General features: G+C 35.8%; 1 protein-coding gene and 1 long non-coding RNA gene across 2 annotated transcripts in view; one reads left to right on the plus strand and one right to left on the minus strand.

Moving 5' to 3' along the window:
• The window catches only part of LOC139973423 (uncharacterized), a 54,920-nt gene extending 38,124 nt beyond the window's left edge, over positions 1 to 16,796 (plus strand). Inside the window, exon 3 of the long non-coding RNA XR_011795209.1 lies at positions 16,417 to 16,796. This is a non-coding gene — a long non-coding RNA (uncharacterized lncRNA). The remainder of the gene's footprint in view (positions 1 to 16,416) is intronic.
• LOC139973410 (uncharacterized) lies at positions 1,883 to 7,512 on the minus strand. The gene is made up of 5 exons (XM_071980077.1): positions 7,244 to 7,512; positions 6,206 to 6,417; positions 4,645 to 4,944; positions 4,131 to 4,392; positions 1,883 to 2,850 (listed from the first exon to the last, which is right to left on the minus strand). The coding sequence occupies exons 1-5, from the start codon at positions 7,359 to 7,361 to the stop codon at positions 2,345 to 2,347; spliced, it is 1,398 nt and encodes a 465-aa protein (XP_071836178.1). The 5' UTR covers positions 7,362 to 7,512; the 3' UTR covers positions 1,883 to 2,344.
• Positions 16,797 to 27,122: the final 10,326 nt, after the last annotated feature.

Genomic DNA, 27,122 nt, shown 5'->3' on the forward strand with positions numbered 1-27,122 from the left:
GTATAAAGCTTTAGATCGATGAATATCTATATCCGTATGGTTCCTAGGTAGCATCTGCAAGCGCTTCCTGCATACTTTTGACTTGCTCTGGATGCATCCTTTTTGCTAAATTTGAGACTTGGATTTTGTCTCTAGGGCTTTTAAATAACACGATGTAATGTGTGATATTACTTGTTTCCTTTGCCAGTTAAATAAAAATTGTGATATAGCTCATGGAAATATTTCATATGATTATCTTTCTATTAACATCATATTTTCATGCTGAGTTTCTTTTGGAAAACCAATCATTTGTGCGTTGATCGTTCCCATGTGACGTCATGATATCGTCTAAAATCATCAACTTTTTGTAAGATGGGTCAAGATTGTCTCCAATTCCGACAGTAGACCTTCAACAAAGGATTTTAGAGAGGGCCACAGACAGCTCTATAACAGATGGCTGGTATTCTCAATAGCAATGCACAATCCTCTCGGGCGTATAGTCATAACTTCGGATTTATTTAGAGAAATGATTTTTTTTTTTCAAATACCACCTTAACAATAAAGAAAAAATGTATCGACTATGAAAAGGACAATATACGTAATTGCCTCATGAGAGCTACCGTCATCTTAGCTTACGATATATTTGAATCCTGATGACCACGCACACTCCTTATTAAAAGGATTCTGACACTTTGAAATGCCAGAAATAAGACGTCCAAATGAGTAAATGGAATAATATTTGCTCAACTCTAACGAAAATTGCCACCCGATTACTTTCAGGTTCTCCTTTTATTTAATTGTTTTGTATTGATGATGGTTCCAGTGAAGCGTTAAATGTTAGCGTTAGCGTTAAATGTCTATCAAAACGTTGCGGGTTTAACCACTACTACCACAACGTCATATTCAGCGTATACAAACACACCCGCACTCTGGTCAGGGCGTACTCAAATTGCAGTTCAAGGCGCACAATACGTTTTTTTTTTTTGGAGATTAAAGTGGCATCCGCTAGCTAGGTCAGGTGTCATATCAAATGCATACAACGAGTAACCTTTGGCGTAGTCACTACAACTGATCTGATTGCCGTAGTCACTGAACATACTATTTAATCCCGAAGACAGGCAATGACGTAGCGAACATCCGTAAAATTAAGAAGTAACGGTTTGCTTTGTGTTTGTCATTGTTGTCATCTTAACGAACAAAACGCTAGTTCTTTAAATAATCAACAAGACTCCATTATCTGTTGGTGAATGCCAGGGATGTGGAGTCGGAATACAAAGGCCACTGTCATGCCATGCCCCCCCCCCTCCCCACCTATGCCCTCAATTTCTAAGTTACTCTTGAAAATGACACTTTCCTTTGAATTTGTAAGACTCAAGGGGATTCATGTCGGAATATTACTCAAACTTGTTATATTTTAAACACAGCAGTAAAGTTTTAATTTCATGCTGGGGTTGGGGATGATCAGGTGTTTATCGCAAAACAAGTAATTTGGAGAACGATAGTTTCTATATTCGGGACAACCAAGCAGATGACCAAATGAATAAATACCACATCATTCATACATGGAGATGAGTGAGGGAGTAAGAAATATATGCAGATCAATGGTAAGTTATTAAGTCTGGTTGAATATGTACCTTTGGAAAATATCTAATTAAAGGAGTCGTCCAGAAGACTGGTTATATATGATCAAATTCGTGTGTATTATCGAAAGCAAATGTATTATCTAATTGTGTCAATTTTAGGATATTGATTCAGGAATAAGGAGGGCGTATATTATGGTGATTTCGGATGATTGTGTTCTGTTTGCATAAACCAATGCGTTTTACTCTGGCAGTAGAACTGATCTCTCAAAGATAATACATAAACAACCCAGAAAGTACATCAACACGTATAAGATGTCGTTGCTAGTTAAGCGATGTCATTATATTGCCACTAACTTTTATTCAATATAATCGCAACATTTTGAATTGAACATGACTAGTCAGCATACTGATGTATTTTTTTAATATATTTCATTGCATAATTTCATAGTATTCTCAGTGCCATTATTACTGATAACATTTTAAAAGACAAGTTTGGAATCCAATGCAATTATCGAAAACTATTTGAAAAAGTATCAAATGCCATCGAGTTCTCTGTGCTGGCTGTCCCACTGGTAAAATGGTTCACCGTTGTTTTGTATTTTGCCTATCATATAGTATTGCCTTGGAAGGCTTATTAGTGTCTCTTTCCTTCAATTCGATCTTTCAAATACGCAAACTTCCACTATAGCTTCGATATGTACTTCCATGTTTAACATATGTTATTATATCGCCAACCGTTTCCTGTCCTTGTTACCTTGAAGACTTCAAATCCACTACTTTGATTATTGACGTGGCTGTATTTTCATTGTTGTTGTTGTTATTCCGCATTCAGAACCGTGAAGATTCTTCCAGAAGATACCGCGGTAATCGTTGGACGAGTAATCCCCATTCAGATTGGAGTAGCCGCAGGAATAGAAATGTGTCTCATAAACCTGATCTCTGTTTCGGCAGTATCTACAAGGATAGGAACCACTACAGCCATCGCAATTAATGCATTTGTAATGATCATCATGACAAGAATAACAATAACGAGAGCAATAAAAATCAAGAAAAGAACAATCACGATAACAATCGTAATAATAACAAAAACAGCTAGATAACTCGTAGTCTCCTGTAGCTACGCGGTCGCTGAATGAGTAGCAGTTGCTGGTAGAGCCTGTGCTACTATCGTCTGGATACCACCAGCCACCTCGGTGTTTTTCTGCACAGTCGAAGGTACTCGATCCATCGTTGTCTTGATCGCGCGTACTAAATCGATGTCCTGAATTTGCTTCCATAGCATTGTAACCTGGAAGGAAATTAGCGAATAATTAGGAAATGTATATTCTTGCTATATGTGAAGTTTTTATTCATGTATACACTATATCTTATTAAATAACTTTCAGTTCGTTTGCTATCATTATCGGTTGTCAGTGCGTATGTTGCTGTGTTAGTTAATGTTTAGGCGTATGTAATATTTTGAGCTTTAATATAAGAGTTCTTTCTTTTGAGATTTTACAAAATTTGAAGATAGTAATCAAAGTTCCAGTTATCACCGGGGAGGTTTCACTTCTGACAACACGTCTTGGAACCTTGGTTCATATCATCGTTTTCTATCAAAATATATGTCTTTTGATCACTATTATAAGTAATAGTTCATACCTCAAAGCTGCGACAAATATTATGTATTGAAGCGATTTCAAGATACGAGTGAAAGCAGCATTCTTTTAAGAGCTCATTTTTGGCCAATTTCAAAGTAAAAGGTTTGACTTTCTTCAACATGAAAGGGTTTTCGGATAAGAAGTGAATTTTCATCGTTTCATCGTCTCCTCTCGTGAAACGTCTTATCTTTCATCTGACGTTTTTACTTCCATTTGATACTTACAAAATAATGAGTTTTACCTATTATCTGATTATACATTCATAAAGATAAGAACTAAGGCAGGTAATGCTCTTTGGGAAAGAAACACATACACTTCGTCTAGACTGTTCTCTCAACATAATGTTCAAATTCTTTCATACTTTTGTTGATGTTATTTTTTTTTGGTAATACTATTAGCATCTTAACCAATTCCATGGAAGAACATTGTATGGTCAAATGAACCTTCAATTTCTTCTCTTTTGGAAACGTTAAAGTTATATTTAATAAAATTAATTTTATCATTTCTTTTAATTATAAAGTTAGCTGTATTTTGCAGCAGTTCTAAGGTTTCTAGGCTAGTTATGCTTTATGCTTCTTTATGCTTCTAAGATCGACAAAGTCTGAATGAAAACACGAGAAATTAGACGCAGAGCTATATATGAACTTGGTTGCTATTATAGAATATGAATGTTACAATCTATCATTATGCATACACGTGCTAAAGTGTAAAGCAAATATACAATGAACTTTGAGTTCGAGACTCTAAGCACGAGGTAATGTATATATTTCTACATTAGTCTCTACACTTGATTTATAACAATACCTGAGTATATGTACGAGTACAAATACTAGAGTATGATTACGACTACAGGTAGTTATGTTACAATAAGATTACACAATAACTACGAGTCTGCGTAAGTATGATTGACATTGAGCACAATACATACCAGCATTTCCATAGTGGCCACCCAATGACAGTCGGTATCTGTCTCCCTCGCTACTGATTCTAAATGATGAATAATGGCTGTAGTATGTTGATCCTCCCCTGCTTCTCTTTTCTATTCGAAGTTGGTAGGATTTTTGGTTTGTCAATTTGTATATTTTATCGTTGCCAATCCAATGATCTCCTGTTGGGATTCCAAACCCGTATTTGTAATCAGACCAGTATCGATTAAAGCTGACGGAACTACTTGTACGTCGTTGCAAGATCTACCAAAAAAAAATCAATTAGTTTTAGATGGCAAGTACGTATGTATGGAATATCTCATTGTACTACAATAAGTAAGAGAAATTAATTGGTGAAGGTAAATAATCCGATTTATTTTAAACGAAAGGAAGATGGATCAATTTAATTAAATAATTGAATAATTTACTTCACATGTTAGTTAACGAAGTCCTGTCATATAAGAAAACACAAGTTTAACATGGGAAAGATATTGCTTGTCAATGGCTAAAACTTACTGTCCATCCACCACTAGACATGTCACAATAAACTTCAAACCCGGAGCTTCCAGCGGGATAAATGGTATATTTTCCGTTATTTCTTCTACCCGCTGTGTAAAGATCATAACAATCTCTCGGTCCAATGCGGGTACATGTAAGACCATCACCTCCAAACCATTCGTTACAGTAACATCTACGGATATCATTCCGCGCCTCGCAGGTTGCATCTGCACCACAACTGTACCCCTCACGTCTAAGTACGTTCCTGTTGCAAGTTATTCGTGAGGAACAGTCAGAACTAATGTATGATTCACCTCCCTGGAAGATAAATGTTAAATGACATATACCAAAGATAGTAAAATACATGTTAATTTGTTATATTTTTAACGACTTTTGATTACGCACTGGATTAACCTGGATATGGTCATGAGCGTTTTAAATAAATTTGGTAACGTTCATCGTTCTCAGTGTATCAAATAATGCGTTGCCATGATATGCAATTTGGCTAGATCTAAATTAATTATATGCAAAGCATATAAAATACCCTACAAGAATCGTACTAACCCTTAATACGCTTCCTTTGGCAGCAACAAAGCAGTTGTGCAGTTATGGACTTGCGGTTGTAACAGTTAAATGTACAGAATTGCAAGAATGGCTGGCCAATGCAAATTTCCTTTTCTTGCAAAGGGTATCACATTTTAAGATAGTTTAATGAGGTCTTTGCAGCCAACTCTGATGTTGGGGGCCTAGGTATTTGTCATAATTTTTTTTAAAGTAGCTGTCAAATGTTGCCTTCCTTAAAAAGTTTGTTGAAACTGAAAACTCAAGTTACAATACGTTTGAAACGCACGATTTTGGTAAGATGTATTTAATAATACTATGAATCCGACTAAATATAATTCATCCTTTGACTGACAGTTTTGCCTGGTCTGTTCGAATGAAATGGAATCAATGGATAACCGCGATGCTCTCGCCACACGGTTATCTTTAAAAGTAATGCGATACTTGACACGTTTAAATAGTAAAAGGCTTGTCTCAAATTATATGGACAAAGAATTATGAGCAAAGCATTTAAAATGGCCTGAGAGAACTACAATGACCCTTCATACACTTCTTTTGGCATCAACGAAGCAGTTGTGGGTGCACGTCACTCCGCCCCCTTCGTAGTTTTGATTGCAGTAACATTTAGAGACACCGTTCCTCTCATCACAGGTTGCGTGATCCCTACACTGTTAACTCGCCTCTATAATCTGGTTGTTCCTACAGGTTCATCTACGTGTACATCTTGAATTGACGTAAAATTCGCCTTCCTAATTTAAGATATTCAGCGGGTAAAAATAATCATGATGGATTTGCGGTTGTCACAGTGAAAGGTACAGGGTCTCAACGGTGGGTGGTCAATGTAAACTTCCTTTCGATTGATCTAGGTAAGGGTATGAACCTTTAGGAAATGTTAATGCGGTCTTTAAAGTCAATTCGGATGAAGCAGGCCCACGGATTCGCCATAAAAAAAAAGATAGCTATCAAACAATTAATGAAGAGGAAAGCATTTAAAATGACCCGAAAGAGCCGTACTGACCCTTAATACACCTCCTTTGTCAGCAACGAAACAGTTGCATTGGTTCAGAGGGATGCATTGTTCTTGATGTCTCAGATAATCACCGGCACAAACGCATTGCTCTGTTTCTGTGCGAGATGTAGGCGAGATGCATGTGTCAGGGTCATCGCAAGTCCTCTCACAGGTCTCATTGCTAAATATCTCATTAGCCGGACACCATTCATGGATTATTCCTAGAGTACAGGAAATAATAAAATGTAAATAATATGAACCTGATAGAGAAACGAAGAATATGACGTGAGAAAGAACAGGTTTGTCATTCTGCGCTCTCATGTCATTCTTATCTGAAGGTTAAAGGAAAAAACACACAATCAGAAACAGTTCGAATATATACAGAACAATTTAAATCAGGTAGTGGCTGTTCCTTATTCAACTTTATGTTAATATTTATTCAACATTACGAGATAATACTCCATAATTTGTTGCACAACTGGTCTAAAACCATATAGTCATAGCTTACTCCTGTTTCCGAGTTTCCGCGGAGTTACTATACTACTTTTTGACAACAATGATTATTAATTACAACGTTGGTTGTTTTGATCGAACTGGGAGACGGACCTGTTAAAGTGTGAACATTCTGTTGTACACATGTTAGATACGGTTCCTTGTTCAGAACCAAGTTTAGTGTTGAGTACGAAGCAGTAATGTAGAAAGTGCGTAATTACAATTCAGCTAATGGAGGCCATTTCGAAATCTAGTATAGATAATAATGAAATATTAATATTTCAACATATCATATATATCATATCATGTTGTAACCGCTACTATATGTATTGTAGCACCGTTGTACTCGCTGGTATACTCTATGTATACTCGTACTATATGTATTGCAGCAGTTTATTCAAGCTAAGAACAATTTTGACATGTCAATTTTACTTCCAAAAGATCAATTCGATATCAGAATAAACCTTTCAGTTTATGCACGTTTACTTTCGACATTTAATAAACAAATACGAGTTATTTTGGCTTTATGCTTAATAAGAATGTAAAAACACTTACCATCTGATATTTCAAATGTACCTAAACTAGATATATGATAATCCCCCCATTCATCTGAGATACGAAACTCGTCGTATGTTACATAGTAAGTATCTCCAGCAACGTTCTCAAAATCCATTCGCAGTTGGTACCGCTTTTGATTTGTTAAGAAGGCAATTTTCTCATTTCCAATCCAAAACTCACTCCCTAGAAAGCCAAAGCCATTTCTGAAATCTTTCCAACTTCTATTGAAATTGACGGAATCTGATCTTCGGCGCTGTAATACCTACGACGAATACCAAAGAAGTTAAGCGTTAACTAGGACGTTATAAATATTAATTATTCGTTCCCGACCGCAATGTGATTTGTTGCCAACATTTCTAACAGAAATTAGAACTTATATATATATAACTTCAATTTGTAGTGTAGGCTAAAGGTTTACATTTTTTCTTGGAAGGTGAACTACACTGGACTTAATTTCAAAATGTATAAAAATAATTGATTCAAATTTTGCTTCGATAAAAAGATTCAAGTTGAAAAAATTGATTCAAATAGAAGTAAATTTGTTCAAAACTGGTTAAAGTTGAACAGGGGACATCAAGTTATCAACTATGGCATACCGTCCATCCACCAGTATCAAGATCATTATAACAGTAAGCCTCAAACGGTTCCGGGTAGCCATCTGGTTTAATAAGGTACACTCCAGATGTATTGTGGGTAGAAGAACATGCATTCGATACTTCTCTGCAATCTCTCGGATACTCAGGTTGTTGAAAAACAAAGTATGTAAAACCTGGATGAAAGGTAAAACAAAGTAAACATTTTATCGCGATTGAAAAATCATTTCAGTTAACGAAAATAACATTCTGAGCCAACTGTAATAAACATGGCTTTGTTACTATGAGAGTTAAGATAATAGATTAGCCTTTATGCCAATTATTACTCAACTACCGTATAGAGGAAGATATCGCGACTAATATTAAATTTAATAAGGTAATCGTGGTTGGATTCTCAGATGTAACTGTTTTGAAACAATTACGTTAACATAAAATTCAAAGACCATTTGAATCAAATGTTTTCGTAGTTATCAGTAGTTAAAGACTAATGAAAACAGTCAAATTACATTTAACGTACATGAAAAAATATCGATGTAGCACGTTGGACATGTAAAGATCAAAAATTTACGACTCAGAGGAAATCAATTTCATAATAGATGTTCGGAAATGGTGACATGATTGAAAAAAAAAAACGTTTAGAGCGACCACTAAAGAACCAACATTTCCAGCCATTCAAGTTGGTCAACTGAGGTGTTAACATTAATAATACATAAGTGATATAGCTTACTGAGGTTACTTCTTATCATAAGGTCAATCATATAACATAGAAACTACACCTACCTGAAGATCTTCTGTCGGCACCGACGATTCCCTGTGTAATAAAATACTTTTAATGAATACATTACAAGACATACAGATTGATGCAGTCAACATTAAGCAGGATCAGATTAAATCTAAAGCTAATGTCTTATAAAAAACAGTTCGAGGGAAAGAAAGAACAATTCGCAAACTGGTTCAAAACATGTGAGGTTAAAACAAGTTAAGTCAATATAAACTTTGGTAAATTATAAACTTTGATCTACATTCCATAGCTGATTTACAGGTCAATGATCACTTACAGGATACAACTCTCTTCCTGGAAGCTTTAGATTAATGGCATTTTTCCGGTGTAACAGCTATCCTGGTACATGATACGTAAGTTCACGTAAAGAACAAAGGCAATAGCTGACTGATTCCTTAGACAGCTTTGTTGCTTAATGCAGACAGATGTTCTTTGTTCAAGTTATATTTTGACGTAAGAAGATTACAGACAAATGTTGTAACGCATTTGTGTTTATCAGTCCTTAATAGCACTTAGGGATCATTTAAATCGTCCTAGCTGTTCTAAGATTACCGTGTCTTGATACTTACCGTGCACAACGAAACTCTAAGATTTGAAAGGGGTCATTTTACTTATAAGGTAAGTTCATGCGTTTATCAGAACGAAAACGAAAACATATTCTTTGATTGTCTAATTTCGTGTGCGTTTTTGTCGCTTCTGTTACTGTTACTTGTCATTTAGCCTTTGAAGAAGATCATGCTAGGATCGAATCCTCAGGCCAGCTTACTTTTACACATTGTCTAATTTCTGTAGACACTTATTTACTTCCATCAGCCGGCTATACTAACAACTAAGTTTAGCCAAAATTAGCAAGTGCTTCGTGTTTGAAATATTTCGTAAACCAATCGGCAACAAAATGTGATACGCAAACTTGATTTTCAAAATACAATCTTTTCATCAGTCATTGATGTTTTCACAAACGGCATCCATGATACTATTTGCAGCTTGTGCAATGTACACAATTTTCGGAAATGATTTAGAAGAGGGGTTTCCATGTGTTAAAACATATGTTCTCAGCGGAGGACTGATAGGCTACTATTGTAGGTATAAACATATATTCACATACGTTAAGTTACTATCCTGAATATAAAATTGTATAATACATCAGCCAGACTGGTGACATTTTCTTTAATGCGCGACAAAGACTGATGAGTTTTTAACGGTAATTGTCCATGACTGGTCTGTTTAGATCGGTTAATATTTTTCAGAACTTGCGTCATGCTTGTTTGACCAGCTGTTAGGCATATTGGCCACTTGCTATTAATCGAAACTGGCTTTTTGTGGGGAAAAAAAGTTAAATGTTAGTTTGCCGTTATCTTCAATGAGGCTAACTTTTACCGATACTGATATGCCGCCGATATTGCAAATATCAATAAACACTTAAAGAGTTAAACTTTATATTACAACTTTCTTCCGGGAAGCTTTAGATTATTGAAATTGTCCCGGTTTTACAGCTACTCTGGCACATGATATGTAAGCTAACGTAAAAGAACAAAGGCAAACATGAACAAAATGAACTCTAAGTGAAAGGTTGTATTTACTTGTAAGGTAAGTTTTTAGCCATAGACTTTTATATCTTACTGATTAGAAGTATGAAGCATGAAGCGGGATTGTAAGGATCAGTATTTAATTGTAAGCTATAAGGTGTGACGTAGTGAGAACACAGCAACCAATAAGTTGAAGAGAATTTTTGTCTTAATGGTTTTGTCAATTTCTTTAAAAATCCACAGCATTAAAAGTAAACCTATAATACAATACACCAGTCCGTTATGAAATAGAAAATTTAAGATATCCTTGTTGAACGTTAATTTTAGAAAGCTACGTGATATAGAGGGAAATAGATAATTTAACTTATAAACTTTATTTTCTATAACATGACAATGATGACAATTGCAAGAAATATAGAATTTCACCAGAAAAAGTGCAAAAGGGAAGGGGGAACTTTCAAAAGAAATTTAAAATGTGTTTTTTTTTTCTTTCAGACAAGTCCTTCAATGATTATAAATCCATAGAACCATAAGTAGTAAGAATTTTACAGGTAGTCGGCTTTAAATTTTTTACAGTAAGAATGGTCGATAGCACCTTAAACAATTACATTTTTTATCTTGTTTGGTATATTCTGAATACTGACATGTCTGAACAGACGAGTATATGGCAGTTCAAATTTCATGACATTACGATGTTATCTGTCAAGAAAAAACATATTGTATAGAATTTCCAAATCTCTGTATAAACAAGACAACGCGCTTTAGTTGTTCCCTGAAATGTTAAGAATTCTCTGATTTATTCGTCTTTATCAAATTCTTGATTTTTTGTCTGCACACTGGTCATCTTGTCAATATAGCCTTAAAACGTTCTACGGTTTACAGAAGAATATGATCCTTTGATACAAGGATATCAAACCACCTTTACCTTAAATCATGAAAATAAAATCAATAGAATCGAAATAATTACACAATGTAATTTGCTGTTGCCAACAAGGTAAAATACACAACATGGTATCATTTCTACAAAGATAATAACGCAGTCAAAGGCGATTGTTTTGGGATGTAGCCAAAGTTTTGTATCGTCGATAATGCTTTAAGGAAGCAATGACTTACACTGTATGAGACGTTACTGTTCTATTTGTATAAACCATTGTAGTTTATTGTCACCGTAGGTTGAGTGACACAAGTCGTATTTTTCTTGTATACATTACTCGTTCGAACGATAGCCACAAAATATCAAATGGAGGAATTTAATTAGATATCTTTAAACATATCAGTAAACCGAAAGTTTTTCAAGCGAATTATAACCATACATGAGTAGAGTTATGACAATGCTTTCTAGTTTTTGCAACGTGTTAGAAAAGAAACATTTAAATACAGTGTAATAGATTTGATATTGTTTAATTTGTAAACGTTTATCATGTATGGGTTTTCTTAAATATAGGGAGACTTTCCTTTTCTACACTGAATTATGTTATCTGTTACTTTAAAACGACAAACGAAACGTTAAGTTTTGTACTACATCGACCAGCCACATGGTATCATGAAAGGAAGGTGCAAGTCGGTGGGAGGGAGGGATGGAGAACAGTGAATAGGGAGAGTGTGGGTGGGGATCGGTGACTACTCCCACCACATACATGCTATAGTTAGAGTACATTTTCAGTGGTCCCATTATAGGAAATCTGGCCATCTCGCGAAGGTTTTATATTTAGTTCCGGTATTCAAATTGAGACTATTAAACGTTACCTAGTTTGTCAAATACAAGGAACTTTACATGATCGTCACGACTTTATGGAGTATCTTATGTGAAAATCAATGTAAATTACCGTACTTGTGATTAGATAATTTACAAATAAATTAGAGAAAAGCTGTCTTTCTTTGAAGTATTTCCAGATTTTACGTATCATCTGATACATTTTTTTTCACAATTGTATTTATATATATATATATATATATATATATATATATATATATATATATATATATATATATATATATATATATATATATATATATATATATATATATATATATATATATATATATATATATATATATATATATATATACACACATAAAATATTTAATTTCTTTACGCAATGACCTAACCTGTAATAATCCAGATATAGACAAAATCATCACATTGGATTGTCATTAAAATGTTGGTGAAGTGGATCATGTCAAAAGTAAGATTTTCAATAAAAATTTAATATACGTATTGTTGAAAATATTTTTATTTATACTCTGTGTTTTGTTTTTTGTTTTTTTGCTTCTATAGATTTATCCGAATTTAAAGTAATGAAATACAAAAAAACTAAAAACAAAACAATAAAACATGCATTAAGGTATTCCTTATCAACTAACCATTGTAATGAAAATTGAAAAGCATAATTATTTAAAGGCAAGCAACCAGAATGAGCATCAGGTTATTTTTAAAGTGTTAGAAATGTTCTCTGCATCTGCACTAAGTTATTCCGCTAATTATATGACTTTTATTTTTATTATATATTAATGATAGGATAAAATAGAGGATTTGCCTTTTGCTTTTCTTCCAGAATATAGCTTATATTAAAAACTGCAATGTAACAAACTGATTTAATGCATGAGAACATACAATTCTTCAGTGAAATTGATTTATTTGATGAGGCATTTAAGTATTTTGGAACAATTCTTTGTGTGACTAGTTGTCTGGACTCAAAGACTAAAGAAACATCTTACTACAATTTTATTTTGAGTATTATTTTATGAAAATAACTATCATTTTCCCTCAGACTTCACATCGGTCACAATTACAAAACTAATGATTATTTTACATTTTTCGAATCACTCGAAGAGGTAATTCAGATGTTACCAAAATGGCAATTTATAAGATCTTATAAAACAACTTATACGTATAATTAACGTCTATAGCATTGGAAAGCGACTTTCAATCTTTTAAATCTTCTAGTTTATACAATTCAAAGATCATGTACGTAAAAAAACAGTATCATTTTTAAACAGTTAAAAAAGTCTCACACATTCGACAAACAATACTTTATAGGTGTTTCATTCTAACTCACGAGAATTAAAACAGAAATTTCAAAAAGTGCAATGTTCATGAAAGTGAGTTAAACATAAATTTATTTTGTTGTTTCTTGCATTAATTACTTGATAGAAATATTAGCATATTATGGGATGTGCACATTTTTTGTACTTTTTATTTTTAGGTAAGGATATATCAAAATATCTCAACTAACTCCATTCACTACTAAAATCTCATTTACTTTCTTTCAAGTTTCCCCTTATCTTGGTATAGTTATAGGACATTAAGTCTGAGTATAGAGGAGTTACCTCTAGTTAATTGTTACTATACTTCTCGTTTTGACATTTTCATAGAGGAAATAACTTTGATCTCTACTTATGATATCAATCGTATTGAACTGTCACTTAGAAAGACATGCGATAGGAGACGTTCTTTACAACTTTATCATTTTAAATAAAATAAATGAAAATGTCTTACATTTCCTCTGCTCTTATATCCATGATCTATAAAAATTGCGGTTAAAACAATTGTTGTTATCAAGTTAACTAAGCCGAGTATCGTTATTATAATTACTTGTTAGTTGTAATTTAAATTAATGTTATTAAACCTTGTTTCCTTGAAAATGTACATTTCCAAATTAGTGATCTTTATATTTACGTTTTTTCAAAATGCATTTCAAAATATCTTAATGCCTTGTTGCAGACTGTTTTTCCAACATTGCTACATAAATAATGATATATTTTAAAGTGATATCGATGAGCATGTGAAGGAAGTAAACATTTAGGTGCTCCCTGAGAAAATTTAAAGCTGCAAATTTCGCATTTGGATGATAGTTTGCAGAAATATTTTCAAGTTTAAAACTGAGCATTGTTTCCAATTTGATGAAATTGAATCGGACCTACCACCCTTTGAAGTATATATCTTATTTAAAGGATATACCTTATCATTATAGTTTTGTTTACAGTAGTTACCCAACTGTTGACTATTTGTATTTGAAGTAAATTGAAGCATCTTTCTGATTGGATTATGACATAGAAATATTTTGTTGTTAGATTAGTCAACGCAGATGTTGCTTTGATGGATTCATAATGATAACTTCGACGAATACAAGCACTAACGAGCCTGTTTGGAAATCATATCAAAATAACAGAGCTGACAAAGAAATTTGCCTTTAAACAAATGGGAATCAAGTTATTCGTTGTATTATTAACAAAAAACATTCGAAACACATAACCATACAAAAAGTAGCGACTGTCGCTCTGTATCGATAGGGAATCCCATGTCTGGATATTTAACAAGAACATACATTTTCACTTATGAATCTAGAAATAACTGGATTTTATAGTTTAGCTTGTAGTTATCGCTGAAATGATTGAATTTCAAAGTGTTGGTTATTGTACTTGTAGCCAAAATTATGGAACATGAATTTATAAACTTGATTAATCTACTTGTTAATTAAGTTCAATAATTGATGAAATGAAGGAGTTTTGTAACGTGTTGATATGTACCTCAGAAAGGTGGGCTTGGCTATTAGAGGGTAACCTTGTTCACTGATGTGCTGTAAAGGATATGTGGAGAGCGATATACTCATAGTTTGAAAAGAGAGTACTTTTTCCTGGCCATATCACGCAACCTGATTGACTTTTATTAGTTGGTGTGTAACAAAATTCGTTTAAGATGTATATATGAATGAGGTTTTCTTCTTAGTATTTTACATGTGAGCAAATATGAGAGAATACTTTATTTAGGCATAGAAAAACCAATTGATCTAATTTAGTTTTTTTTTCCAGTATGTGTGGTTCAATTAAAGACGTGTTGTTATATGTCGAAACATTGTTGTTCTTTCGCAAGGTTAAAAATTCGAAGTATTTTAAATTGAAGGCCTTTAAAACTGAACTTCATCAGGTATTTTTTATCGATGTTTTCCTATTTAATGGAAAAGTTTTTACTTCAGTTTGTCACATCATTTAATATAAACAGAGCTCAGCAACACAACTTATATTATTTTCGAAACAGTGGTAAAATATTTAAAAAATTAAATAATAGAAAGACTTACCATTTCTGTTCCAAACGAGTTGCAAATCGTCAAAACAGTCAAACAAACTTTGAAAAGCGTTTCCATAATTTCGGGTTTGTAGAAATGTCACGCGGAAATATATTCGATGAAGTGCAAGATGACAAATGGCACAGAGTCTCTCTTTAGGGGTGATCAACTCCCTACTGAAATGACAGCAGTAGTGGTATGGATGTCCATTAAATCCATCATTTTATTTGAAATATGGTTTGGATTACAGGTACAGCTCATACGAGAAAATGCTGTACATTGGCCTTTGTGTTAATTAGGCTAGTGGTCATGCGCAATCTAACTTAATATTATTTGTAGCTATTTGCATCTTGAACTTTCACTCTATATATACAGTAGTTGCATAATGTTGAATTGTCCTTGTTCCGATAAATATAGCATAAAACCTATTGTATACTAATTGACTATCGTGTCTCTAGTTCCAAGGACAGCAGTGATATTGCAATTTAATAACTCTTAATGTATTTGGTTTTTAAAACGAGTATCGTGCTACTTTTTAATTTTATTACGTTCAGTGTGGTTTATGATCAAAGGTTTTGTAATTGTGCGTAGTTGTGATGTCAATTCTACCAAACCGATTAAAAGAGTAGGAATGCTGATTTACTTGTTCTGGTTGATATCATCCATATGTTTAAGAACCCTTTATGAGTGATTATGTTAGCTAAGTTACTTTGCTTTTGGTTGGAAGGCAAAATTAAAGCAGTATCGAAAGGACAGGAAGTGATACTACTAACCAACACTTTATAACATGCATGAACTAGTACAATACATATTATATACAGTGAAATGTACGGTATGATCTATTCTACACTATCAATATGTATGTACAAATATCTAATTAACACAGTTTGGAACAGTCGAAGTTTGTCAGTGGTATGCTATATGAACAATACTTCCTTGTTTTATGATGTCTACGTCACACCCTGTTTGCGGAATCGAGTATCCTCACATCTGATTGAATAAACATGTCAGCTGTTTTGTTGGGCTTTCACTGAATTTTTAATATCTGTAAAAATTACATCCGTACTGACTGTAGACAATAAAAAAAATCTTTGTTATTTATATTAGATATTGAATCCAAAGAGCTTGTTTTGACATTTAAAAATATACACTGATATCAGATTACAAACCTCTCTTTTAATTAAAATGTTATTTTAATTTGTAGCAAGAAAGGCTCCAGGGGCTTTAAAACAAGTCAAGAATGCAGAGGAGAGACGAGTGGTCGAGGAGAAGGCTAGGCGTGAGACCTTATTCGTTCCCACGGCAGCAAACCAAACGTAAACATTTTCTAAAAAAAACATTCTAGTTCAGCTGAATTATTTCAGATGATCTATAGCGATGCGCATGCTGCGAAACTACACTGCGATAACGATATTTGTTTTTAGGCCACTGCATATCTGGCTATATTACAAAATATGAAAGTTTATATTGTCCATCAGTTAAGTTCGTCAAATGTATTAAAGTCCAGACATTGAACAATAAACAAGAATCATCATACTGGAAACTTGTAAAAGAGTACTACGTTTGTCTTTCTGATATATTATGTAAAAATCTGCTGATAATGATATCATATGATCAGGGGCGTAGCCTACATTTTTTTTTGGCCAATTTATCCTTTTTTTTAAAACACCCATAATTCAAATCGATAAGCTTGCTGGACGAGTTTAAGAGTCTATAGACAGGAAAAAACTATTGAAATGAACGTAGCAAGAATATGGCTAAATTAGGTGACCTATTCTTCTGTCATCTATGCTGTCATTTCTATCGCGTGCCGTCTCATTCAGAACTCTACCCGCCGAAAAAGACTAGGATCCGATCTTGTCAGTTTTTTAACATGTTTTTGTTTTTAACCCGTTTACGCAGATAATATTTCAGTGGAGAAAACACTTGAGAAATTTGCATCAGATGGCAATCGTCGGATAGCTCTCGCCTTCTCTTATTAGGCTAACTTAAACATTTACTAGATACAGTTGTATCATACATTTCTGGACTATCTTTGTATCTACAAGTATCAGAAGTTGAAAAGTAAGACTACTCTGTACATGTACTTTGCTAATTTTAATGCATTATATAGTATTGAATTACGTACTATTTTAACTCGTTAGTTTTTTGGGGTTTAAAAGTGATATTGAATGAGGTGTCTCAAGTTAGCAAAAGGCCAGGGAACCAGAATGAACATTCGGGAAGGGCCGTTTCCGGCCATCTGGGGGTTTGTAAAACCAAAGATTTTCTTGTATGCTCCGCGTCAACTGATGGTGGCGCTCCGCTCAGATAGTCGTGCCTACAACTTTGAAATTCCATATCAATCGCAAAAAGTGCTCCCCCCCCCCCTTCAGATTCCTGGCTACGTCGCCGCGAAGTGCATATACTGTTGGTTCTTTGTTTTTGCAATGGGGCATAGTTTATCCCTAGTAATTAGTACAACGACATGTTGCATACAATATGTTCGTGACGGTGTTTCCAAGCAAAACAGGAGATGGGAGGAAGGAAATGAAACCCGATGTGTCTGCTTTGTCTTACTTTTTATGCACAAACAAATGGATAAACCGCTCAAAAATATTGTCATTCAAAACAAATTTCTCAGCGTTGCTGATCTGGTTGGTTACTTGCTGGTAGCAAAGGATACTCAGCCATGTTTTTGCGGGTGTGCCGGTGTCGGTGTGCGCGCTTCTCTGACAGTTGCGTGGGTCGGTGATATCTCAAAAACGGAGTGATGGATATTTGTCATACTTTCTATGTAGATGCACTATAGTAAGAAGTTGTGCTTCATATTTGTTGGCACTGACCTTTTGAATATTAATGAGGTAATGGGGTCAACCGTAAAATCTTTACATTGCAATAACTCCGCAACCGTAAGTCGGACTGTTAACAAACTTGGGATATTGTTGATGGTTAATGTAGATGGAACATGAAGGCCCAAATTTTAAATTTCCACATTAAATGCCTTTTGGGACACATTCTTTGGGTCCGACTTTGTGGGCCCCAATATTTTTGGGACCATTAAGGCCCACATTTTCTTTACATTGCAATAACTCAGCAACCGTAAGTCCAATTGTAGCCAAACTGAGTTTACAGTTGCTGGTTAATGTAGCTGGTACATTTTGGCCCGACAAAATCTCCGGGCCCGTTTTAGGCCGGGTGGGCCCAAATTTTATTTTCACGTCAAATGCATTTTGGGTCACATTCTTTGGGCCCGATTACTTGTGGGACCATTTGGGCCCACATTTTGGAGGGTTCAGTTATTTTGGGGGAAACTATATTTTGAGCCACTTTGAGCCAAATATTTTTGGGAACATTTAGGCGTAACATTTTATCAGGGCCCAATTTGTTGGGAAGGTGCCAAATTTTAAACTTGCAATAACTCCACAACCTTAAATCAGGTTGCATCTAAACTTGGAATACAGTTTTTCGTTGATAGCTGGTACATGTGGGCATAAATATTTTGCTATTGAATGACATACAACACATTAATATTCCACTTAGCAAGGAACCATAGCGCCTGTTGGGCTCTTGTTTAACAATCGTTCCATATGCTGCGTATTGTAATAGTCCACGCAAAAAGAAAAAAAAGAGTGATATTGATATTTCAATAGCTATTCCGGTTTTTACTATATTCAATATTAATATGTACTAAATCTCCGAATGATCCATTGCTACATAAATGATGACTAGTCCCGCTCATTACAGGACTGAATGTTTCCAAACCAAATCATTTTCTTTTAACTTTATATAAACGAGAGAGCATTCTTGGATAACGTTCAATACCACTTGTGCTGGACAGCAACATGAAACGAATTGTAAAAATGTATGTATGTATGTATATGTGATCTTTCCGCAAGCAGGAACTCGCGAAAGAAGCCATGGAGGCTTATAGACTCGCAAGCTGACCGAAGCCAATCTCTCGGCACACATCCATTTAACGTCCATGTCGGGAAGTTGTTATTGAGCAACACGATTGCCAGACGACACACATTGCTGTCGGCGGGAATCGAACCGGGGATCTCATGACTGGGAGACGCCGGCGTTAACCACTGGGCTATACACTCCGCCGTTATGTTATTTGAAGTTTCAAGTTTGAAGTAAAATGTTTGAAGTTTGAAGTAAAATGTTATTTGAAGTTTCATGGTTTGCTCTTGAGTTTCGTGTTGTATCTGAGGAACTGACCTAATAGTTTGTGTGTTAGAATAAGTAGTCCAGCCGCTGTAATTAATGAGCCTCAAATGGTCATTCCTCAAGTAAAAATGGTCCAGAAGTACAACATGGATAAATAGCAGTGATTCTTACGGTCATATCAAAATTAATTATTTGTTTGTTAGAATAAGTAGTCCAGCCGCTGTAATTAATGAGCCTCAAATGGTCATTCCTCAAGTAAAAATGGTCCAGAAGTACAACATGGATAAATAGCAGTGATTCTTACGGTCATATCAAAATTAAGTTTGTGCCTTTATTTTTCCTGAATGTTATCCTTTCTAAGAAAATTGTATTACTGTGTTACGTTAACACTGTCAATCGAATTATCGTCAAGTTACGCTGTCTCCTTTACTAAATCACAACATACCTTTCCGCCATTTAAGTCTGTTGTTCTTGTAATTTGCAAACTTTACGGTAGTTGACATTATAGTGTAGTGTTTGTGGGAACGATTAACGCAAGAAAAACAACATTCAGAATTGTACACTGCGTCTCTTTTGCCTTCTGATTATGAAGTAAATAAAAGTTATAAGTAACATCATGAAGTTAAATCTAATATCAAACGATTAACCAAACCGGAACGAAGGAGAAATTAAACAGACGCGAAGTCAACGTATTGACACTACTGTTTAACTCTTTGCTTAGGCCTAAACTCGACGACGTACAATAAATTTGCCTTAACAAGCGTAAGGTCAATATTATCCTTAGATACTGCAAACTCTTCTATAGTCATCCGGTTCACGGGAAGTTGTTGACATGCTCACTTACAAAATGTCAACAACTGTCTTCTAATTGTGACTTCAGGGACACGTTAGCGTAGACATCCATGGTAGTATTATATTAGGGATTTAGTATTAGCCTCCAACAAGCTATAGTCATAGGACGTATACACGTGCCTTCAGTAAATACATATGATTAGTGTGTATATTTCTATATCGAATGCGTACGTTACCTTATATTCTACACGGGATAACAAGTTCATGGATAATGTTGTTGTTTTAAATACTGTCTACGCGTGCTGCACCAGGAGGTTTTGTAATGGACAATTATGGAGGCCGGAAAACGACGAATATATTGTGACTGACTGCTATCCCGACTCAAGGTTAGTGCCCTTATAACAGATTCGCATATCAAAACCTCCGGATTACGGTCCATCTGTAACAACATGTAATTTAAATAATTTCCATATGTGATATTAGTATCCAAACTGACCCTGGGTTTCTGCTCTCCCTCAATGAAATATTAGTAGTTAGTGATAGGCGGTCTTAGGCGGTCACAGCGACCTATCCTAATTGTTACTGTTGTGGTGATCAATGATTTTTTTTTCAGATGCCCCCATTTCGGACAAATCCCGTACTCTTTATTATCAGGGGCGGATCCAGGGGGGCCGACCCGGCCCCGGCCCCCCCCCCTTTTTGGAAATCAGTTGCTTTTTTATGTGGGAGTACTTCAAATTCCTAATAGGCATACCTTGGTGAAAGAAAAGCCTAATATATATCCAGCTGCTCTTCCCTGAAACGCCATCGTTTTTATTCCAAATTTGAAACTAAGGCAATTACCAGGCCTACGCGACATCACGTATTAATTAGATACGGCTCAGTACTATAGTGCTGACTATTACTGTCAGGGAAAATCAATGCACAGTTAGCAAGTATATCATAATTATCTGAATGAAACGGGGCGTAGGCGGTTTTACACTATCTAACGCAACGTAGTCGCCAAGAACCTGAAGTATTTTAAAGGGAGGGCCCGAGGAACATGAACTTAAAGCATGCTCCTCGTGGTGGAACATAATTGCACCTATTAGGTGAATTGAATGTACTGTTAATAGTAGGAGAGACTAGTGTAGGTTCTTATGACCAACTAGACCGGTTTCTGCTCTCAAACTTTATAGGAGGAGCTTCATCAGTAGTAGCCTTAGAATATTTTATATTCGGCCTGGGCGTCTCGTTCTCAAAATGCATCTATTTTCTGTGCACGAGTTTTTATGGACTCATAGTGCAGCTATGAGAGCATCTAAAAGAGCTTCGTGTGACCTTGAGAGTCAGCTGATTCTTCGTTAGTATGAAACCTTGAGTTAACAAGTAAACCTTTGAGATTTTGGGCCCTTTTGTATAGGCTAGAATCGGTTCTTTTGGAAACAGTTTGGATAATTCCGCGTGCAGGGGCGTAGCGAGCGGGGGGGTGGGGGTGTATATAATAATTTGGTCGCTGTCGGCATATTTTGGGTTTGTCGGCAAAAGGAGAAAAGGTGAAGAGAGCGGAAGGGGAAGAAAGAAGGAAAGCTGAATAGAGAAAAGGAGAACGGGAGCTTCTTTATCGGTTATTTCGATTTTCCAGTTCTTCATCTGATAAACTCATTCACCAATCCAATCACTCGACGCCTGCAAGTTAAAAACCTCTCGGCAAATAACTGATAATGTCACGGCCGTCAGTATAGCTACTGTAGCCAGGCTCAGCTAGACGAGTGCCAGAATCGCCGGCAACTCAGTGAAAGAAATGGAATTAAAGGCTTCCGTATAGGCCCAGCCCATGAGTCGTGCTATCGTGTGACAACGTGTTGTTATTATCCTCTGTTCAGAATGACGTCATTGCAGATGTCATTCGTTCTCCGTGGAAAACTTAAGGACACGGCTCACGAATTGTAAACAATTTTTAACGTTTCTCGCTTGTATATCAATGAATGTTGTTATTTCTCATTACCGGAAAAGTTTTCTGAACATATTCATCACGAAGTTCCACTATTTCAACGATCGGTGAAAGAGAAAACACAGTTCGATAATTGGTCCCAATTAATTCTTCTTCTGCCGACTGCCATAAAAATAATATCGAAATGGAAATTCTACGGTGCCATATTTGACTAAAATATGCACCAGATTGCATCTAAGGACGTTTCAAAACTAAAAATGTTCCAAAGGGGGAGGGGTACACCCCCTCCCCTTAGACCCCTCCCCCATTTCAGTCACCCCTTCCAGATCCGTCGGCAAATCAAATTTGACTTAAAATATACACCAGATTGCATCTAAGGACGTTTCAAAACTAAAAATTTGTCAAAGGGGAGGGGTACACCCCCTCCCCTTAGACCCCTCCCCCATTTCAGTCACCCCTTCCAGATCCGTCGGCAAATCAAATTTGACTTCAAATATACACCAGATTGCATCTAAGGACGTTTCAAAACTAAAACTTTTCCAAAGGGGGAGGGGTACACCCCCTCCCCTTATACCCCTCCCCCATTTCAGTCACCCCTTCCAGATCCGTCGGCAAATCAAATTTGACTTAAAATATGCACCAGATTGCATCTAAGGACGTTTCAATACTAAAAATGTTCCAAAGGGGAGGGGTACACCCCCTCCCCTTAGACCCCTCCCCCATTTCAGTCACCCCTTCCAGATCCGTCGGCAAATCAAATTTGACTTAAAATATACACCAGATTGCATCTAAGGACGTTTCAAAACTAAAAATTTTCCAAAGGGGAGGGGTACACCCCCTCCCCTTAGACCCCTCCCCCATTTCAGTCACCCCTTCCAGATCCGTCGGCAAATCAAATTTGACTTCAAATATACACCAGATTGCATCTAAGGACGTTTCAAAACTAAAACTTTTCCAAAGGGGGAGGGGTACACCCCCTCCCCTTAGACCCCTCCCCCATTTCAGTCACCCCTTCCAGATCCGTCGGCAAATCAAATTTGACTTCAAATATACACCAGATTGCATCTAAGGACGTTTCAAAACTAAACATTTTCCAAAGGGGAGGGGTACACCACCTCCCCTTAGACCCCTCCCCCATTTCAGTCACCACTTCCAGATCCGTCGGCAAATCAAATTTTCCACACCCCCCAACAAAAACCCCTTCGCTACGCCCCTGAATAGGAAGCAAGAAATAGTCAAAAAATTCCGATATTTTTTCGGTCGGTGATTCGTTTCCGCTTATTATCGGACCCTCCCTTAAAAATACTTACGGTTCTTGGCGACTACGTTGCGTTAGATAGTGTAAAACCGCCTACACCCCCCTTTCATTAATAAGTATATCATAATATCTAACCGAAAATATCTTGTTTATGTTTTTTCTTGTGGTGAATCTGGCGTCATAATTTTCGCGCAAAAGAAAAAACGAATCGACGCAATAATAGTGTAACCATTGTACATGCACTGTTGAGCGTTCTTAAATATGTGTCTATCGAGAAAAAATATGTGCACAAGAAAGCGTGTCTGCAACGTGTCTCGGTTTTTCTAGTTTTGGCGAAATGTTTCACCATTTTGCATCTAAGCACTCACAATTAACCAAAAATTTCCAATGGGGAGGGGGCCCCTCCCCCTAGACCCCTCCCCCAGGACGCAGATCACTAAAGTGTTACAATCGGGATGTCGGCCCCCCCCCCTTTCTCAGAATCCTGGATCCGCCCCTGATTATTCGTAACTTCATGTAGAATTAAAAGACAGGTTACGTACAGTTTAGGCATTATTTTATAAAAATAGAGATGGCGATTAAGATTTCAGTACTTTGGTTTCCATGACGAAGCTAAGCTGTTTTCAGCAGGAGTTCATCACCTTACTTTTGGTTGAGTTAGAGCTATTCACAATTGTTCTGGATAATTGTACTATTAACCGCTTCAATAAATGCATCTTGGTCAGTATAGTATATGTAGCTGTTTCGTTAAATCTAGACGTCAAAAACTGTGTTCTACCAAATGAAGTTTAATCAGGGAGTTATTACCTGAAGCTACTACCTACTTCGTCCAGACACTTTTCGTGTTAGTATTAAAGTGAGAGCGAAGTCACATATTCAAATCAAATATATAATACATCACGACAACACCACATAACCACAATATATAATACATCACCACCCTGGTGGAAATTCCAGTTGAACTTTTGAACTAGGTTCAACTGGAATTTTCTATACGGAAATTGGCCCAAATTTGAACTAGGTTGAACTGGGTGAACTGGGATTCCCAACTGGTTCAACTATGTTTTACTGGGTCCAACTGGTTCAACTATGTTTAACTGGGTTCAACTGGTCCAAGTTCAACTATGTTTTACCGGGTCCAACTGGCTCAACTATGTTTACTGGGCCCAACTGGTTCAACTATGTTTTACTGGGTCCAACTAGATCAACTATGTTTTACTGGGTCCAACTGGTTCAACTATGTTTTACTGGGTCCAACTGGTTCAACTTTGCTTTACTGGGTCAAACCATGTTTTACTGGGTCAACTATGTTTTACTGGGTCAACTATGTTTTACTGGGATTCAACTGGGTCAACTATGTTTTGCTGGGTTAAACTGGGTGAACTATTTTTTTACTTCTTATATTTTTAAATAGTTTGAACTGGGATTCTCAACTGGTGTTATCTACACTTATATGACACCACACTATAAGAAGTTTTCATTTTTTAACAGTAGATCCATACTGTAAGTATTAAGGGTGTTAGCCACTGAAAATAAATGTTTGTTCTTGATCAGAGAACTCTGGGTTTGGTGTGATGACCTAACACAGAGCAAGATACATATAAAAATGAAGAAGTCAACTGGATTGGATCAAAAGAAATTATAATTATGAATAACAAACAATGTACAGCTGATCTGGGCCCAGTCAAAAAATTAAATTAAATTAACTTACAGTCGTGGGGTGCGCACCCAAAATATAAAGAAATACACTTAATTAAAAAGTCTGTTCTGGTGAGTTAGCCTGCTGGTGACATCATGTATTTCACGACCTCAGACCTTCCACGACATCAGATTTTATACGACATCGGTATAGTTGAACCCAATAAATGGTATTATGAATGTCCGATCCCAGCAAAAAAGTATCCTTTAATTTATATGAGATAGTGTTCCAGGGTATCCTTTCAGTAAACTAATGTCAATATCCTTTGTAGTAAAATAATGTCCTTTATAAGTGATGGTGTCCTGGAATATATCCTTTATTGTAAAACAATATCCTTTATAGTTAATAGTATCCTTTATAATAAATAGTGTCTCAGACTGGCAGTTGAATATCACAACTTCCATAAAATAAAAAGGTCTATGTACAGTAACTTGAACTATGTAAATTAAGGTTTAAAACAAACTATCCAGCCATTAAACTATCTTTCTCTTCTTTTAAAACTGCCTTGCTCAGATACTCATAGCCAATTGCCAAATCCCTATACCCTGTACCCTCACAAAACTCCTTTGTTCCTAAAATATATAGGCACAGACCCCATTTCCTGTGAGGGTTAATTTCCAGGAAGAGCAAGATAGTTGCCTAGCAACCCAGAAGAGAGAAAGTTGTTAATCAACCTTTTTGCTGCCACAAGACAACATGCAAATGTATAGCTTCTGTACAGTGAGCACTGCACAGCGCACTAATAAACAAGTAAAACTATGTTACAAAACAAAAAATTGATGTAAGAGCTGACCATCTTACACTGTACAAATGAAGCCTCACTTGAAATTAGATTGATAGTTTAATCATATGTTCATAATGTTCAGTGTAGGGCATCCTCACATTTGTAGCATATAAGTGTATGCTGTACACTTCACTAGGCTAATGACTTTTGCAAAGTATGTTATTATGCCAATAGGACACTTCATGTTTGAAACAAGAATCAAGGCGATTGCGTAAATTTGGAAAATTGCTATTGTATGTTTGCTAGTTGACAATAACTTTCCTTAAATCATGCGGCTAAATATAGGTGTTAACTTGAGTATAACTAGGTTAGGCCCCTATAAGCTAGGCAACTATAACGTTAGGTTATGTCTAACGTTAGTAATTGTACCATGTGGTATACCTAGTAGGGAACCGGTTTGCTAGTCCTAGCCTATACTATAGTCCTAAGTCACTAGCCTATATAGGCCTATAAAGTTTCTGTTCAATTCAAATATTTATAATGAAGAGCACGTTTACAATCAATTATAATGTTACAAGTATGTGTCAATAATATAAAGATACTGCAAGATCACAAAGGAGGGAACTTAGCCGCGGTAATAATTTAAAATTGTTGGCAAAATCGGTTACAAATGCGATTATTCGGCGAAGCTTCTGTTGGCGTATGTGGTTTGCGGATTCGAAATTTATAAATTTTGCGCTAACACAAGGTACAAATGTCAAAGTTCAAATTTGGTCGGATCATACTATTTTGCACTAGGAAGGCATTTTGCCTACCAATTGTTCAAATCGACGAACAAATTATAACATATTTTTTTTCAAATTTATTATATAGTAAATATTTCATATTTTTAATCATTGCGTTACAAAAGTGTAATCGTTTAATCATAACTGTCATAAATATGACAAAGATTTATTTTACACCCCTCATAAGTTGGCTAATTTAGCATTTTCAATATATTACTATACGGTTACTGCTTACGAACTTACACTATAATATTTTTGATAATTACGCCTAAAATAAAAGCAGTAAACATAGTTCAAACCCAGTTGGGCCAGTGTGAAACCTATAGTTCAACCCCGACAGGGCAAGTTCAACAGTAAACATATCTCAAACCCAGTTGGGCTTGTGCAAACCAGTGAAACCTAGTTAAACCCCAGCTGGGTCAGTTCACCAGCCAATAGTCCAAACACAGTTGGGCTGGGGCAAAACCAGTTGAAACCTAGTTCAACCCAACAGGGCAAGTTCACCAGTCAACACTGTTCAAACCCAGTTGGGCTAGGGCAAAACCCAGTGAAACCTAGTTGAAACCC

The sequence above is a fragment of the Apostichopus japonicus genome, chromosome 9 (assembly GCF_037975245.1).
Source record: "Apostichopus japonicus isolate 1M-3 chromosome 9, ASM3797524v1, whole genome shotgun sequence".
In the NCBI taxonomy this organism is placed as follows: domain Eukaryota; kingdom Metazoa; phylum Echinodermata; class Holothuroidea; order Aspidochirotida; family Stichopodidae; genus Apostichopus; species Apostichopus japonicus.